The 17,078-nt window shown below is 29.7% G+C and overlaps 4 protein-coding genes and 1 long non-coding RNA gene across 6 annotated transcripts; 2 read left to right on the forward strand and 3 right to left on the reverse strand.

Moving 5' to 3' along the window:
- Positions 1–61: 61 nt before the first annotated feature.
- Positions 62–1,187, reverse strand: LOC122629141 (ATP synthase subunit delta, mitochondrial). The gene is made up of 4 exons (XM_043812214.1): positions 1,108–1,187; positions 747–872; positions 434–631; positions 62–341 (listed from the first exon to the last, which is right to left on the reverse strand). The coding sequence occupies exons 2-4, from the start codon at positions 861–863 to the stop codon at positions 174–176; spliced, it is 483 nt and encodes a 160-aa protein (XP_043668149.1). The 5' UTR covers positions 864–872; positions 1,108–1,187; the 3' UTR covers positions 62–173.
- A 546-nt stretch (positions 1,188–1,733) lies between these two features.
- On the reverse strand, positions 1,734–3,672 carry LOC122629139 (zinc finger protein 177). Its single transcript, XM_043812212.1, has 4 exons — positions 3,493–3,672; positions 3,097–3,346; positions 2,428–3,025; positions 1,734–2,327 (listed from the first exon to the last, which is right to left on the reverse strand). Exons 1-4 carry the CDS (start codon positions 3,670–3,672, stop codon positions 2,093–2,095), a joined length of 1,263 nt encoding a protein of 420 aa, XP_043668147.1. The 3' UTR covers positions 1,734–2,092.
- LOC122629142 lies at positions 3,019–4,937 on the forward strand. Its single transcript, XR_006327190.1, has 4 exons — positions 3,019–3,138; positions 3,226–3,357; positions 3,522–3,701; positions 3,789–4,937. It is a non-coding gene; the product is annotated as an uncharacterized LOC122629142 (long non-coding RNA).
- A 6,280-nt stretch (positions 4,938–11,217) lies between these two features.
- On the forward strand, positions 11,218–15,563 carry LOC122629066 (WD repeat-containing protein CG11141). 2 transcript variants are annotated; one of them, XM_043812075.1, is made up of 10 exons: positions 11,218–11,606; positions 11,702–11,933; positions 12,017–12,172; positions 12,282–12,413; positions 12,506–12,666; positions 12,748–12,883; positions 13,107–13,407; positions 13,505–13,646; positions 13,762–14,615; positions 14,746–15,563. In XM_043812075.1, exons 1-10 carry the CDS (start codon positions 11,557–11,559, stop codon positions 14,823–14,825), a joined length of 2,244 nt encoding a protein of 747 aa, XP_043668010.1. In that variant the 5' UTR covers positions 11,218–11,556; the 3' UTR covers positions 14,826–15,563. The 2 variants fall into 2 exon arrangements, with proteins under 2 accessions (XP_043668010.1, XP_043668011.1); XM_043812076.1 differs by having other exon boundaries at positions 11,221–11,615.
- A 23-nt stretch (positions 15,564–15,586) lies between these two features.
- Positions 15,587–16,942, reverse strand: LOC122629073 (ATP synthase subunit O, mitochondrial). Its single transcript, XM_043812087.1, has 4 exons — positions 16,782–16,942; positions 16,535–16,579; positions 16,293–16,403; positions 15,587–16,143 (listed from the first exon to the last, which is right to left on the reverse strand). The coding sequence occupies exons 1-4, from the start codon at positions 16,800–16,802 to the stop codon at positions 15,697–15,699; spliced, it is 624 nt and encodes a 207-aa protein (XP_043668022.1). The 5' UTR covers positions 16,803–16,942; the 3' UTR covers positions 15,587–15,696.
- Positions 16,943–17,078: the final 136 nt, after the last annotated feature.

Here is a 17,078-nt window from a genome sequence, read left to right on the forward strand (position 1 = left end):
TTATTTATTTATATATATATAAATTTTATTTAGATTGTTAATTTATCTGGTAGAGAACAAATGATCTTAATATAAGATTTTATTTTTACTGCATTTTATACAGCAATAGGATAATTATACGTTAAATACGTGTATCTAAGATGTAATGGCGACATTTCAAAAATTTTTAATACTTATTGTGTCGCATGCACAAGAGCTTCTGCAACTTCAACAGCAATGGCTGCTTCGGCTTTATCTTTATCTGTTGTTGCAGAGGAAAGTTGTTGTTGAGCTTTACTAAGTATTTCTCTTGCTGCAGAACTATCAAGATCTTCTACCGGATGAGCTTCTTCTGCTAAAATCTATATATTTTATAAATATGTATATATATATATATATATATAAATCAAATTTTGTATGCAGTACACATTTCTTATCAATAAATTGGTTGTACCTGTACACTATTATTTTCATTTATTGTCACTGTACCAGAAGAAACAAAAACTTTTTTAGTGTTACCATCTTGTTCGTAAACTGTAACAACACCTGGTTTTAATACGGCAAGGGTAGGTACATGTTTTGGGAGGATACCAAAAGAACCAGAAAATGATGGAACATCTACTTGTCGAATTACACTTTGATCATAAAATACCTAATAAAAAAATTATTTTATAAGAATCATGAGGTATTATTATACATTTTAATTCTTTTTTAATAATTTCATAAGTTATATAAGAATATATATATAAAACAAGATTTATTTCTACCTGATTTGCACCAGCAAATGTGAATTTCATTTCATCACTGACTGCTTCAGCGTAAGTCCTGATTTGGTTACGCATATATTTTAAATATGGTCGAAGATTACGAGTGATAGTTGCCATTTTACCAGTCTAAATTTAATACATTTTTCAAATGTTATATCATTTTGATATATATGGTTCAATGACATTGTTACATCATAAGATTGAGATATATAACCTTAATTTCGATTGATTATATCTTACTTATTATTATTGAAATAATTTAAGTGTTTCGTTATTTTATGAAAATATTTAACTACACAAAGATAATACGTATTCGAATTATATCTTAACATTTTAAATACCTTTATGATATTAATTTTACCTGTATGGATTTAAGAAAATGTAAATCCTGCTATCGAAGTTCACGCAGCACAGACGAATATGGAAAGAATAGAAATTTAGTTTCTATACTGATTAAGTGATGTCGCTAGTGTATGTTACAAGTAATAGAAAATCCTTTCTTACCAACAATCTCTGATATAGTTCATATAATATTTTGCAATATTTATATTAATAACATTATTGATATATATAATATAATATATATTATAGTAAACAATTTATATATCGTGCAGATTACGAATATTTGTTAATATGTTAAGAAATAAACGTGTATATCTTTTAACAATTTTATTTAAATATTAAGGTAACAGATTAATATACAAATATAATATTCGCTTATTTAGACTTATACATATTACAAAACTGTCTTGCATTAATGTAACAGCTTTTAAAAAATGCACAGAATATTGTGCGTATCTAATATATTATAAAGAAGGCACATTAAAGTATGTAAATATAATTGCACTTTTGATGGATTCGAGTTATATATGTATATATATATATAAATATGTATTATATATATATATAAATATATATTATACATACATATATATATATATGTATATATGTATATATATATATATATATGTATATATGTATGCATGTATTATACACTTATTTAATAAAAATGTCCTTTTGATATCATTAAATGTAACTTATTAATCTAGTTATCTTATACTATACATATGTACTATACGTTATATAAAAAGTCTTTTAAAAAATATATGACATATGAAAAAAAACATATGTTGCTTTCTTGTATAAAATATTGCGCGTATCAGGCGCATAATATCAAAGTTTAAAACTGTCATGGCAGTTTTTCATATTTTTTAATTTCATTTGAATGTTTCTTAGGAGAAACATTTTAAGTAATTTAAAAAATTACTAAAAAATAATAAATAAACAATCTATAATCGCAGAAAATATCACGAATTCACGGAAAGCTTACCGATCGAGGGTTTCTTTTAAACATCCAATTCGTCGTCTGAAGTTTCAGAAATTGTATCAATATTATTTTGATGTTTCGATTTTATGTGCCTTTCTAAATCTCTTCTTCTTACTAAAATTTTACCGCAAATTTCACATTTGTATGGTGATTCAGCATCAGCATGCAGCCTCATATGTTTGTTCAAATTACTTGGATCTCCGAATGGTCGATGACAGTATTTGCAGAGCAATGGCTTATATCCGGTATGAGTTCTTAAAAAGAAACAAAAATATGAAAAAAAATTTCTCTCGTTACTTGTTTCGTTACTTTCATCGATATATCATAAGAAAAGATTTCAAATTATCAAGTTACCTGATATGAATTTTTAACCCATATTTTCTGGAATATACCTTTCCACAATATATACAAAGATGACCTTCTTTAGATTTGCCAAGGTTACTGGCAATAGTTTCTATCTCTGCGGCATGAGTAGTCGTCGGTTGTCTTTCCAGTACGGGTTGTCTGTCGTCATTCGCGGTTGATGGACAAAGACCAGATAAAACACCAGGTCCATTTATATATGAATATGGTTTAAATGCCGATTGTCGATTTAATAAATTGTGCCTGATAGAATATATCGAGCTTAGCAAGTGTGGTGAAATTTGTCCAGGAGAAGGTTGATTCGAAGATGAAGGCGAGAACTGATTAGATGATGTAGGTGATGGATTTAAGGATCTATGAGAATTTGGAGGTTCTATGAGGATTGGCGAAATCATATTTCTGGAAGCGGTTAGTTGAAATCGGAATGGTGTTGGAGAGCATAAATTTGATAAGGAAGTAATTTTTCTTGATAAAAGATTCCATAAATGATTAAGATCTAATCGGTCACAATCTAAAGACACGTGTAATTTTAAAGGATTTGGATATTCGAAAACGGTATGGCATATGTGGCAAATATATCGGTCTTGTCCTGAAATAAACAATGAAAATATGAGAAATTTATTTATCAATTAGAATACTTCTTATTTCTTGTCATCTTACCTTGAATGTTACGTGGATTTAAAAATGGAATGTTTAATATAAGTAAGAGATTTTCTGAAAACCATAAGAATAGTAGTTCACCTGGAGCAATATCTCTTATCGTTTTCATTACTACTCCTTTTCCGCTAGGTATCAGTAATATATTATTGGTGTGGCAATCGGTCGCAAGAGTTACTATTTTAAGCCAAGAAGAAGCGCTAATGTGTCTATCTAAGCTGTATAGTCGTCCTTCCGATTCGGCAATTTCAACCTGCAATGATCGTATGATTTTTATATTTTTCGTTTTATTTCGGTAATAAATGTAACTGTCTTTCTATTTTTTTTTTTTTTTTTTTTTTGATTATAACTCGAGAGAAACGAGAGACAAAGATCACAAAAAATCAAAAAAAAACTTACATATTTTGCTATTGATGCGCCTTTTTCAGGAAACTTATTTAACTCGATGATCTCGCTTGTAGCATCTTTCCTTAAAAAAGTAACTGCCCTGACAATTGGCAGACGATTTTGTAGTGAGCTCGATGCTCCGAATTTCTCCAAACTCATTATTGAGTCGTTTGACACCATTGGAGGATACATGATTTATAAATAAGGTCTCAAATAATGAGGTATCAAAATAATGTGAATTTTGTAATATTAGATTGAACCTGACACTGAATACTTTGAAAACTAATTGATAATTCTATTAATTTCAGGCACTAAAATTTCGATCAAAAATCGTAGTAGAAGATTCACAAAAACGTTCTCGTACTTTTGGCTACTAAGAACTCTGAGTTAAAACTGTTGTGACTTAACATTGGCGTTGAAAATTTACTGAGAGTTCTATGGGTCTTGATGACCACCAAATGAAGTGAAAATTTCTACTAACTACCAACTGAGTTACGCACAGCCTTTAAATATGTCTGGATTGTTAATTTGACCCCCACTAGTTTTTCCTACGAGTATATGTCTAATTGTATTTAAACGCCCTAAAGGGAGGAGACACCCTCTTCCCATCACACATCTCGAATATTGTCCAATAGTGTTACAGAATGGTGGGGGGGTGTAGTAAGCTATTCGCTGGGGTTGGTTCGCTTTTGTAATACTGCAAGGTGTAATGGTACTTTTTGCAGATTCTATACTTTTGAAGATTCTTAACTCTCCCTCTCATCTTCGTATATTGTTAAATATTTATTATTTTAATGCAAAAATGCAAATTTTACAGCAAGATTCTGACATTTTACAAAACATTTTTATTTTATTTTTTCGTAACTAACAACAAATTTTATATAATTATAAACAAAATGTTTAAGTTGACATATGAGTTAATTTTAAATAAACAATTTTTTTTTAGAATTTTATAACGATGAAAAGACTTTTTAAAAGATGTAGACATTTTTTTTAATTTTTCGACAAATGTATGAAAATCACAAAAATCATGTTCATGTAAAATGTTATTTAATTTACAATTTTATTTGTTTCAACAATTCGTGTATTTTCAGTAATGATTTCTTCAATTCCTTTCAAGTTTTGTGAAAATATGATGATTTGAGATCAAATTTTAGGTTCATACCTGCATGGGTCTTATGTCCGTGTTCGCGGATGCGTGACGAACATAATGAACCCGAAATATTTATCTTTTTCCTACCCATGGAGGACATTTACTTACTATTTTAAAACATACTAATTAATAATCGCGAAAATCGACAGAAATCTTTGATTTATGATGGAAAAGACTGTTTAACAATTAATAAATATCATAGAAAATATCGAAAAAAATAAGAGCTATAGAGATTCATTGTAAATTCTGATAAAAATGACAGAATCATAAAGTCTAACTAATAAATGTTCTCTGAAAAAATTTTTAATATTTCTTTTTATTAATTCCGAATTTGTTAACTTAAAGCCCGTTATATAATATTATCTCGAATAAAACCGTTCAAAATCCTGTTGAAATTTTTTTTTACCTATAATTTCATCTAGGTAATTCGCATATAGATCGTATATAAAAAAAAAAAAAATTGTACGAAGGGATGCGAGAGCGAATAGATCGAGATAAGTGGTAGATCGTTCAGCGAGAAAGAAGATTCGCGATTTGTGGAACGTCAACGGGAGATGGGACACGTTTGATGGGGCTATAAAAGCCTCATGTGAAAGGACATTGTTTGGCTCAGCTGCAATTCGGTCTACGTACTATCCAAAAGGAAAAGATAGAGAGAGAGAGAGAGAGAGAGAGAGAGAGAGAGAGAGAGAGAGAGAGAGAAAGCAGGGGATCTGTCGAAAGGTGCATCTGAATCAACGCTTGATTAGGAAATTAAGTGGCTCATTCTTCTTGCACTCTTGCATAGATCTAGCAAGTGCGATATATCAAGGATTTGCTTAATCATCCGGCTAGATCTCGATGGATCTTTTACTCCAATCGGATTTGTCTAGCATTGAAGATGATCTATCGAATTCTTTTTTTCTATTTTTACTTTATACTTTCTCTTTTCTTTTTACTTGTATAATTTACTTTAACGATGAAATCAACATAAATTAACAAACGAAGTTTTATCGCTTTTACGATCTACCGTTTTCTTAAAATAATTATCTTGTCTAATCTACAAAAAGGGTCCATACAGTTGGAAATAGAGCTTAGAAAGTTCTACGTAATTACAGGTATTTCCTGCTAATTGTTAGTACCGAGCAGACTAAAAGCAAAAGCACTTAATCTTTAAACGATAAACCTCATTATACAAAAATAATACCTAAAGATTTTTATCAAATTTTCTTTCACTATTACTAACGTTTGTAAATTTAAAAAGAAACAACGAATTTAGTCATAGACTACCCTAACAAGGAAAACCAGAAGATGGTGATGGTTCTTTCGTGGTGGTCTTGCCGCCATGGTCGTCGTGATTCATGGTAGGGTGTATGGTACCGTAGCAGGGAATGACACGAGTGTTCACAAGCCGCACCATCCCTTAGATCAACCCCTTGGAAAGCACCCTTTGTATATATATATATATCTCTCTCTCTTTTCCTCTGCTCTTTCAAAACTCAAGCACACAAGCCTTTCTTTCTTCTTCAAAAGTTATAGCAAGTGTTCAGAACGCATGTTAGGAAAGCCTTTCTAATAGTTTACCTATGAAATCTCGAATGGTTTAAATAGAAATTCTAATTATATCTTTTGCTGGCAAAATATGAACATCTTTTATAAAACGTAAAATGAAATGAAGAAAAAACAAAAAAGAAAAAAAGAAAAATCAAAAGAGCACATAAGAAGAAAAATATCTTTTCTTGTCTCGTTGACAACATTCTTCCTAACTTTTTCCTGTGGTTTATTGGCAAACCTCGAAATTTACCCGCATCCTACGTAGGGGGTGCTACCCTTGGTCCTTCTCTTTCTAAAATCAGGGTGCATTCAGAGAAGCACGAGCCAGCAAGCGAGCAAGTGTTCCTCCGTGACCAATGGGCTCTTCCACGCATGTGTGCGCTTCCCAATGCGATATTAATATCGCGATTATCATCTACCTATTATCGTTACTCTCCTCTCCGTACGATCCTTCAAATAAGCCTACGAAAGACACCCTCTTTTGCTTGTACGCATGGTGTTTCTCGAACGTAGGTACAAGCAATACCATATTTTTGCTATAGGTATATATATTTGTACGATCGATGATGATATTACTTTAAAAAAAAAAAAAAAAAAAAAAAAAAAGAAAAAAGAAACAATAATAAAAAAAGTAAAAAAAAAGTAACCTGAGTATATTCCTTAGTAAAATTTATTTATCGATGCATACATATACATACGTGAATTATGAACTTGCATGTTTTTATTAATTAAATTAATTTTTTCTTCGAAGGAGTTATAAGAAAAAAGAAATGAAATATTTTGAAAATATAATTAGAAACTAGTCCCTCTATATTATTTTCTCATTTTCAACGATCTACATGATTTGCATACACTTAAACACGCGATGCAGGAGGTGTGAAAATTAAAGAATCGATTGCTCGATAACGTTGTACGAATACACCCTTCGTCATCGCGGAGACGGAACAAATCTTATTGTTCATCGACCCTTTACGAAAGAACCTACGCATAGTCCTTACGCAAGGACTATGCGTGGTTACGCGGAAACACCGGATGCTGCAGGGTGAATTCTGAATTATAGTTGAGTTTTGCGGGGATGTACTCGTAAAGGTGATTCGTTTCGGCTCTGCAAGTGTCAAAAGTTCCCCTAGTCTAATGATTTTTTTTCTAACAATAAGAGACAGTGTGTCTTATGTATTATTAATATTTCCAATCTCTCTCTTTCTCTCTCTTTCTTCTCTATGTGTTTTTTCTCGTTAACAACGCATTCTTTAATAATTTGTCGGGAGGATAGATCGATTACTTCTTCTTAATTAACATAATTTTCTTGACTTTCGAACTCGTACGAAATGATTTTTATTTTAAATAAAAAAAAAACAATTTTTTGTAATGAAAAACGCATAAAAATTGATTTTAATAAAAGTTGAGAAAAAAAAAAGCAGAACAATCCAGTTTGCAATTTAGAAAATTAGACATATTTTTTGTTAATCGAATGTCAAGCTATTTTCTAATGATTTCATCGAGTAGGTACTTATTCGCAGATGAAAAATCAAGTTCTATTTTGGGCACGTGCCGTGAACATATTGCCACTGTTACGTAGAAATGAATACTGTGTAACATGACACGTGACCGTCAGATACCCCATAAGCTCTTTGCACATCATTCACAGAATCCATGCGGTGAAGAGAGTTGTATTTAACCATTAGGAGCTATTTACCTGATTTTAACAGTCAATTCAATGAGAGGAGAGTATCTATGAGCAAATACGGCACTTTTGTTTCAAAAATAGATTCTTGTAAAGACTATCTGCGGAAAAGGAAAATTAAAAAATAAATCAAAATGATGTTTTGAGAAATCAAAAGTTTCTTTAAAATTTCAATCGAGAAAAAGAAATAAAAAAGAGAGAATGTTGTTTTCAGGAAGGTGCAGGTGACACGGGTCACATGACATAATAATAATAATAATAATAATATCGGATCCCTTTTTTCCGAGAGAGATCGAAGATCCATAGTTCCCTGTTGAAAAGCTAGCCTCCACCGAGTACGACTCACTTGGCACAGGAGTTCCGTGCATATAATACAAGTCCGAGAGCCACCCCATGTGTTTAATTTAATCCAATACAATATGTCCGGTTCACCTTGCTTCTCTTACCGCCGCCGCTGTCGTTATTGCAAAAGGGTGAGTTAAAAAGGGTGGGTGGCTTTTTAAAACCATGCTGATCTCGATTCACCGTGAAACCTCATCCTATTATGATCAATTTAACCCTGATTCAATCAGACAGGTTTTTTACTTTTGCGGTGTACCGCAACAAATATGGAAAATGTGTGTCCCTGTTTCATCCTTTTATTTTTCTTTTTTTCTTTTTTCTTTTTCTTTTTTTTTCCTTTCTCTACGATCGACGATAATTTGAGATCATTAATGCAATAATTTAATTAATTATTTATAGAAATCGTTACGTAGAATTAATTGAAAATCTTTTCTATTTTTTGAATAATTTGGAAAAATTAGAAAAGAAAATTAGACTATCTGTTCTAGTGTAGTGGAGATTAAAGGGATATATACAGTATTATTTTCTCAAATGGGCAAATTTACAATCGTTGATCTCATCGATTCTAATGGCACTTTTAGGCAGACACTGTAATATATTTTTCTTTACATATTCTACTCTAATGTAAATTTTTTTCGAAACTTTTTGGTTCCTTCATAATTATCGTAATAAATCATAAAAGAATCGATGATTTTTATCTTAATCTCCCTCCGTAGTATATATTAAAGAAAATGATCTTAAATTCGTATTGAAATTAAGTATTTTTAAAGTTTCAAGAATGGATAATTAATAGGATCTAATTAAATTTGTATTGGGACAAGGTAAAAGAAGTAACGGAGATACTTCCGAAATTTATGAATCCATTCATGAGAAAATGAAGATAGTAAACAATTGAAATTACTGTACAAATAAATCAACTTTCACTAAAGATGTATGACATAATGTATTCATACCTGAGTAAAAGACCTGTTCAGTCAACTGTGACGTCCTTTTCGTTTACGATAACGTTAATCCCTACCTTCTTTTCAAAAGACATTTTACCTTAACGATGAAGATGCTTATGACTATTGTATACTGTAATTCATAGTTTCCTACAATCAATATACGTCATTCTTACTTATTTCTTAGAAATACTTCTATAAACATATAATTCTTAGATATATATGAGAATATCTATGAAAATATCATAGATATTTAATCATAAAAAGAAAAATCAGAAATCGATAATTTCGATCATCAAATTCGTTTCTACGAATTATTATCCATTTTTTATATATTTATCATTTTTTAATCTACGTAATAAGATTAGATAAAGATAAAAAAATGTTGGTATCTCGTTCGCACAAGACATTACTTGTGTCATTAGACACAATTCTTCAAACTTCGACTATTCATCTAATTACACGTGTCCAACAAAAACACGGGAGATAAGCTAATTACATCTACTTAAGAAAATAAAAAGAAAGTAGAAATATATGTATCGCCAAATACGTCAAAAGAGATCAAGAATTTTTTCTTTTGTTTCTGTTCCTAAATAATTTCGATAGGTAGTAAATATCGTAGGAAAAAAATCTCTAATAATATTAAAAAAAAAAAAAAAAAAAAAAAAAAAAAAAAAGAACAAACAAGCGAACAAACAAACAAACAAAACAAATAAAAAATAAGAAACGAAACAAAAAATATAACAAAAAAAAACGAGAGACACGAACGGGACGAAGGAGAGAAAGAATCGATAATTAATTTTTGATGAAACTATATTCCCTCCTTCGTATTTGTGGCTCTTGTTGTTTGCTATAGGGATAGAGAGCGAGATGGTGTCCTGTCAGGAGAGATGGGGTGGGGTGGAAACGGAGATGGATTTGTCGCACAGCTGTGTACACTGCTTAATGTAGGAAGCCACCTTCCTCTACGAGAAAGAAAGAGAGAGAGAGAGAACAAGAGAGATTGGACCAGTGCTGGTGAGAAGGTGTCTCTAAATCTAAAGCCAACTAAGATAATTCGAACGAAACGTACGATCAACGACCATGTCAAGATCATGCCCTTTTGAGTACTTAATCAGAGCACATGCGATCTCGTTTAACAACAGAAATCCTACCTGTTTTGTTCTTATATGTATATTATGTATATATATATGTATATATGTATGTATGTATGTATGTATGTATGTATACATTAACCGTGACCTTCCAATAGTTTCGATCCGTGTACAGAACGTCGAAATAAACTGTTACTATCTAATGTCGTTTTTTTTTCTCTTTCTTTTTTTTTTCATTTCATAGAATTGTGTACACTTTGTAAATTTCGATGTTAATCCAATAATAACTACCCGCTAAATAAGACTGTCTTTCTGGGAATATCATCTTGTCCTTCTTTCTAATCTTTCTGTACCTGTTTCTCGACCTTGTGTTCTAATATTTCTTACGATCATTTCTTTCTAACAATAACAGGAAGATCGATTCGAGATCGATAATCGATATCTTGTCTGAATTCTCGATAATTTTGAATTTCTTCTTTGAAACAAAGAACAATCGCCGAGAACGATATTCGCCGGTGATTCGTGGGTTATTATCAATAACATTTTTCCTTATATTCCTTGTTTCGTACAATCTGTTCATTAGCTTTAAATAATTCCAAAAGTTCATTATATGCTGACCGTGGAAATATAAAAATATTGTTTTTTCTTTTTTTTTTTTTTTTTTTTTTTTTCAGAGTCAGTTGGGGGTGATAAGATAGTAAACTGGAACGAGTTACAGCAATAATCTACTTGCAACGTAACGTTGTGACTCTCGAGGTATGGAAAAAATTATTTTATTCGTCTATCTTTTAATCGACTATAATTATAATTTAATCGAATAAAAAATCTTTGAAATATAAATGATACGCGTTGTTACATGTATTTGTAATTATCAAAGCTCTAATGAAATTTAAATGTATACTTTAAGTTAATTTTATATTTAGTATAACAATCTATCGCGCGAATAAAAATATTTTGTCAATTAAAATTTATGTAAAGTACTTGACATGGAACATTCTATATATGGTAATTGTACGTCGAGATATTATTGTACAACTGATGGTAATACAGATTCCGAAAAGTTAAATCGCATAGGTGGTCCTTATACAAATGTATGTATGTATTCACTTTGGTTATGGTTAAGTTGCGCAGACTCGTTATGGCCACATGATAAAAGAGGTGATATGTTGTATGAACAACGTTGCAAGCATCGTGGCGTATTAGACAGATTTGTCAATTACATACAATGCGTATAATTTACTATACGTGAAAACAATGTGACATTTAGCAAATGTTTATTGTTATCTTATACTGAAATAGGTAGAAGATGCTAAATCGTTTACAAGGTTGATGATTGTATATGTATCTATTGTAAACATTATCTCGTGTGTCTATTTTACGTAAGCAAAGTAAATGATCCTAATCTATTATAATAAATTCAGTCTTTAATATATATTTTATATAATCTATTCAATCGATTTTTATATAAATTCAGTGGCGCTATGACAACCCCTATGTGCGAAGATGTTGGGCCTTTAAGAGAATGGGCCCCACTTGCTGCACTTTTACAAAAAATTCCTGCTAAAATCCAAAATGGTTTATTCACTTATGACGTTAATTTTACTTGCATCGATGTAGTGCCTGAATTCATAGCTGTAGGAACTAATGTTGGTATTATTTATTGGTATAACAGAGAGATACAAGATCTGCAGAAACTACGATGTGAGGTATAGTAATTAAATTAAAATAATTTTAAAAAGGAATGTAGTTATTATAAGTAATAATGATTAAAATAATATTATGATTTTAGAGTATAAATTCAAAAATTACCTGTTTGCGAGTTATATCAACCGTTGATTATATGGTTGCAGCTGGTAATGAACATGGAGTTGTTACAGTTTTTCAAATACCTAAAAATTTGCCTGATACATTACCTGATTGTATGAAACCGAAACAAATGAAACAGGTATTATTATGGAAAATTTTTATTATTTGTCTTTTTTGTTTCATGTAATATGATATAAAAAACATGTCTGCAACAAGTTATAATAATAATATATGTATTGTATTGTAAGATTGAGAAGTACAATATAAGTGGTTTACACAAAGGTGTAGTGACGACAGTTGAATGGTCCAAGAACGGCATGAAGTTATTTAGTGGAGATCAAAATGGTTTGGTGGTACTAACAGAGATTGATTTTTATATGGTATGTAATCATAATTAAATTCTTAGTAAATAGTTTATAATATAATGTCTCCTTATGTATTAAGAAATAATATCTATTTAATATGTTTACAGCATCTTTCTAAATCCATTGAATTGTTAAATGAAAAATATTCTATTGTACAGCTGAACTATCAGCAGGGATTATTATTAGTTTCCACAATATTACGTACAATATTAGTAAATAGAAATGAAGGAGGGAAAGTGATACAAGTTGGCCAAAAGGAACGCAAAAAGTTAGTCTTCATAATTATTTAAAATAATAAATAGATATAGTACATGAAACTAAAGAGCTAAAAAAAGATCGTTTATTACAGTTTAGGTAAGTTGGGTGCAGTATTTGGCTTCCGCCAAAATCGCCCGCAAGATCTTGTAATTTATGCTAGTAGACCCGGTTTAAGACTATGGGAAGCAGATCAAAGTGGAATAGTATCTAAAACTCTTATATTTAAGGTATGCTTTTTTTTATGATTTAACTATGTGACATCAAGGGAAATTATATTTAATTAAATTCAGAATAAATATTAATGTGTATGTGTATGTGCAATAAATTATAAGAAACGCGATAGAAAACATTATTCGCGATCGAACATTATTCTTATAATTACAAATTATCATTGAGCTTTTTTCTCTCATTATTATTAATTTTTATAGTAATTTAAAGTTTGTTTGAAAGGATGCAATTAGGTCTGTCCACACAGAGGTAAAATTATTAAATCCTGCTCCAGAAAGTGCGAAGAAAAACCGTGGAGAGCCAACATTTGGCATAATGTTGCCATTTTCTGAAGATTTGTTATTAACATATAGCGATAACATAATATATGTCGTAAATCCACGTACCATTGCTATAACATCTGTTGTAACGGATGTACGTCGAGTTACTGACGTCGCTTGTACTAAGGACGAAATATTTATTTTGGAAGGAGACAGAAATATAATACGTATTGCATACTTTCCCGATACCAGTGCATTTAAAGGTAAAAACTTATGATTAATTATAATTATACGATTGCTATATTAAATTTATAATTTGTTTACTGTAAAAATTTTTTATAATATTTTCCAATGCAATAGATTCCACATCACCTTTTCCCGAATTAAGTAAGTCAGTTACCGCCGGTATAATGGAACTTACTAATAAACTTAGAGAAACTGCTATTATGCCAGCTATTCCATTCCATAAAATTAATCCTACTAGTATAATTCAGTCTGTGAGGTAAGTTTTTTGCTTGATTGTTTTTATACATTATTTTCTTTCTATATAAGCACAATAGTGGAATATAAACTATAAAATTGAATATAGTTGAATCAAGAGATGAATTATGTTTCAGTATTACACCAAATGTTAACACTGGTACAGAAACAAACATTATAGCAGATGCAGAAGAAGCTATGGAAATACCACGTGTTGTTCCAATAGATTTGGATACAAGATTACTAGTGGATATTAATAAAATAGCAAAAGATGAGGAAGCAGCTAAAAAGAAGGAAGATGAAAAACAAAATTTAAGAAGACAAATATTCGAAAAAATTAGTCAACAAGAATTTGAAGACGTTGTTTTCACACCAGAAAAAAAAAATAAAAAATTACGCAGCAAGTCACAAAATAGAGATAAACCTCAAGTATTTCCTTGTAACGAGATTTATAAAGCATCTTGTTCTGCTAAAAATGAAGTACAAAGCAAGATAACATATTCTTCGTATCTGTCAACAAGCATTGATGATGAGTTTATGTTAACATCCAAGCGAAATCTAGAATCAATTCAACGTGACGTTGAAAACAAAGAAAAATTATTAGCAGATATTCTTGATCTTGATTTATCTAAATATAAGAAGGACACCGATACTACTAATGAAGAAATTGACACTACTAATGTTACTAATCTCATTGATATTGATTCACGTGTTATATGCTTATCAGAATCCTATAATTTTTCTACGGAATTAAACACTTATGAGAAGAATGAAGATAATCAAGACACTGATCACACACTGACTGAGTCAGAAGATGATGAAGCCAGCTATAGAACGGAGTTAAAAAAATTAGAAGATCTTGAAGAATGTAGAAAAGAACTACTACAAAGCAAGTTAAAGGATCGAGAATTAATTACTCTGGAAGACTTACAAGATACTCCACATCATTCGAAAGGAATAAATCATCATGATCTTGAAGCGCAATTTACAGGTAAATATCATTGATTTCTTATTAATTCGATCGTTTATTATATGAATTATGACATTTTCATTATTTTGTAATATTAAAAAAAAAAAAACAACTTACATATATTTATCTGGAATTCTTCTTATTATTTCAGTATTATCGGAAGAAGTGATAGCATCAGCCATTCTTGAAGATGAAGACTGGGTTGTGGTTAAAACACATCCCAAGTTGTAAAATAATATTGATTATTATGGATAAAAAAAAACATCGTAAAAGGATTTATTTTTTAATTGTTTCGCAAAATTAATTTTTAAATAATGCGACTTCCTTGCATACAACTTTGCATTTATAATAGATCAAGGATAAGGAAGTCACTTATTTTGTATACATGACAAACACGGTATAATTACAGACAAATTGTTTCTTTTGTTTTTTGTAATAATGTATTATACATACTTATTTAATTTAATATTTAAGTTTTATTATAACTTATGATCTAGTCCTAAATTTCAAATCTTCTTAATACTTTTTTCCTCACTTTATCTAGAATTATTTTATAGTATTTTATTGTTAAAGATTAAGCACATAACATTTTGTATGTATGTATTATATTTCAGTAATTTTTACATTGTATTTTACTATTCACGTACTTAGCTATAATACTCTACTCTTTTGAGTTTTTATCAAATTATCATATATACGAGTAAAATATAATTTTTCATTTTAAGTAAAGAAAAATATCATTGTGTATAACACTGATCATTAATTATTTTAAACAACCATTGCTTGTGGTTATTTTTTACAAACAATATTGGCAATAATTATATTAGTAAATTCAAATATTATTATGATTATATGTAAAAAAAATGCAAAGGTATCTGTAGGCATGTAAACAAGATGCTGTTACGAATGATAAAAATACAAGTGTTATATAAAATGTAATAAACCAGACATGATGTGATTATTAATTTATAAAATGAATTATTTTTAAAACGTTTTAATTTTTAATTTATATGTATTTATTTTTCAATTATTTACATTACATTGGTATTTGCCTAAATTGCATTTACGGTTTTTTACGTTGTTGCGAATAGGTAAAAAATGTTTAAACCGCAGTCTGAATAATATCAGAATATTTCTTAATTTTACTAGCAACACTCATATCTACATACTTATCGCCAATAGATACGATCATACCACCGATGATCGATGGATCGACTTTGGAAGTAAGTTTAATAGTCTCACCTTTTTTGAGGAAAGATTTTAGAGCCGATTCTAATTTACCTTTAGTATCAGCATCTAGTGTTTTTGCAGTAATTACTTCGCAAACTACTTCTCCCCTATTTGCAGCCATAATAATTTTGAATGAATTAAAGACTTGATTAAATTTATTAAGTCTACCATTCTCTGCTAATAACGTTAACAAATTCGAAGTAGCTGGATTGAGAGTTATCTTATTCCCAATAGCTTTTAGTGCTTCAACCTTGTTTTTACGCTTTATTGTAGGATCTTTTACAAATTCTGCCAATTTAGCATCTGTCTTCAACAAACCCTGTTAAAAAGGATATAATAATGCCTATTATAAATAAAATAAATAAGTGTTACAAAACAAATAATGACATATATAAGCATGCATTTTACTTAAATATTTCAAATATAGATTTATCAACAATTTTTAACTAAATATTTATATTTAAACACCTGTAATTTGTCTAAATCTTGTTCAATCGTGTCAAGTGTCTTTTGTTTGCTTCCGGCAGAAAAAAGCGCAGTAGCATATCTTCCCTCTAAACCGAATAATTGAATTGGTGGCTACGATAAAGTAATAATTTTTATAATTCATAAATATGACAAAAATGAAACATAAATGAGAATAAAAATGATTATATGTACAAGAAAATGTAATTATATAATTTTATAGTATTGATTGAACAAAAATATACCTTCACCAATTGTTGTATGATGGAAGAAGATGAAAATGATCGAACCTGAAATAATTATATCTTTCTAAATATAAATAAGAAAAATATATTTTTTTTTAATTTACCTTTACATTAAAAAATACATTTGTAATTAAATTATTAAAATACTTGAATGCTTTCGTTTTGAAGGATGTTTGAAAGATGTTACGAATATTCTCAATTACTTACAAAAAAATTATATAATAAGATTAAAACAATAATTACTTACAATTACTTTGCTGGCGATCATTTTTACAGATGTTTTATACGAGACAAAATTAATTCGCCTCTCTTTTACAGATTATATCCATATATTATGTAATATATAGCAATGTATAGCACAGGTCAATTTCACAGTACGTATTACGCCCTAGATATCACAACAGAACTCGTTTAGAATTCTCCATTTTGGAAGTTTCCATGAAAGAAATAAGGTATTCGAACATTCGACCAATCAGACACAGTTTACAGATGTCGCATCCATTTACACTATATTCTATCATAATTCGTCTTATAATAATAAAAT

Source organism: Vespula pensylvanica, chromosome 5 (genome assembly GCF_014466175.1).
Source record: "Vespula pensylvanica isolate Volc-1 chromosome 5, ASM1446617v1, whole genome shotgun sequence".
Classification (NCBI taxonomy): Eukaryota; Metazoa; Arthropoda; class Insecta; order Hymenoptera; family Vespidae; genus Vespula; species Vespula pensylvanica.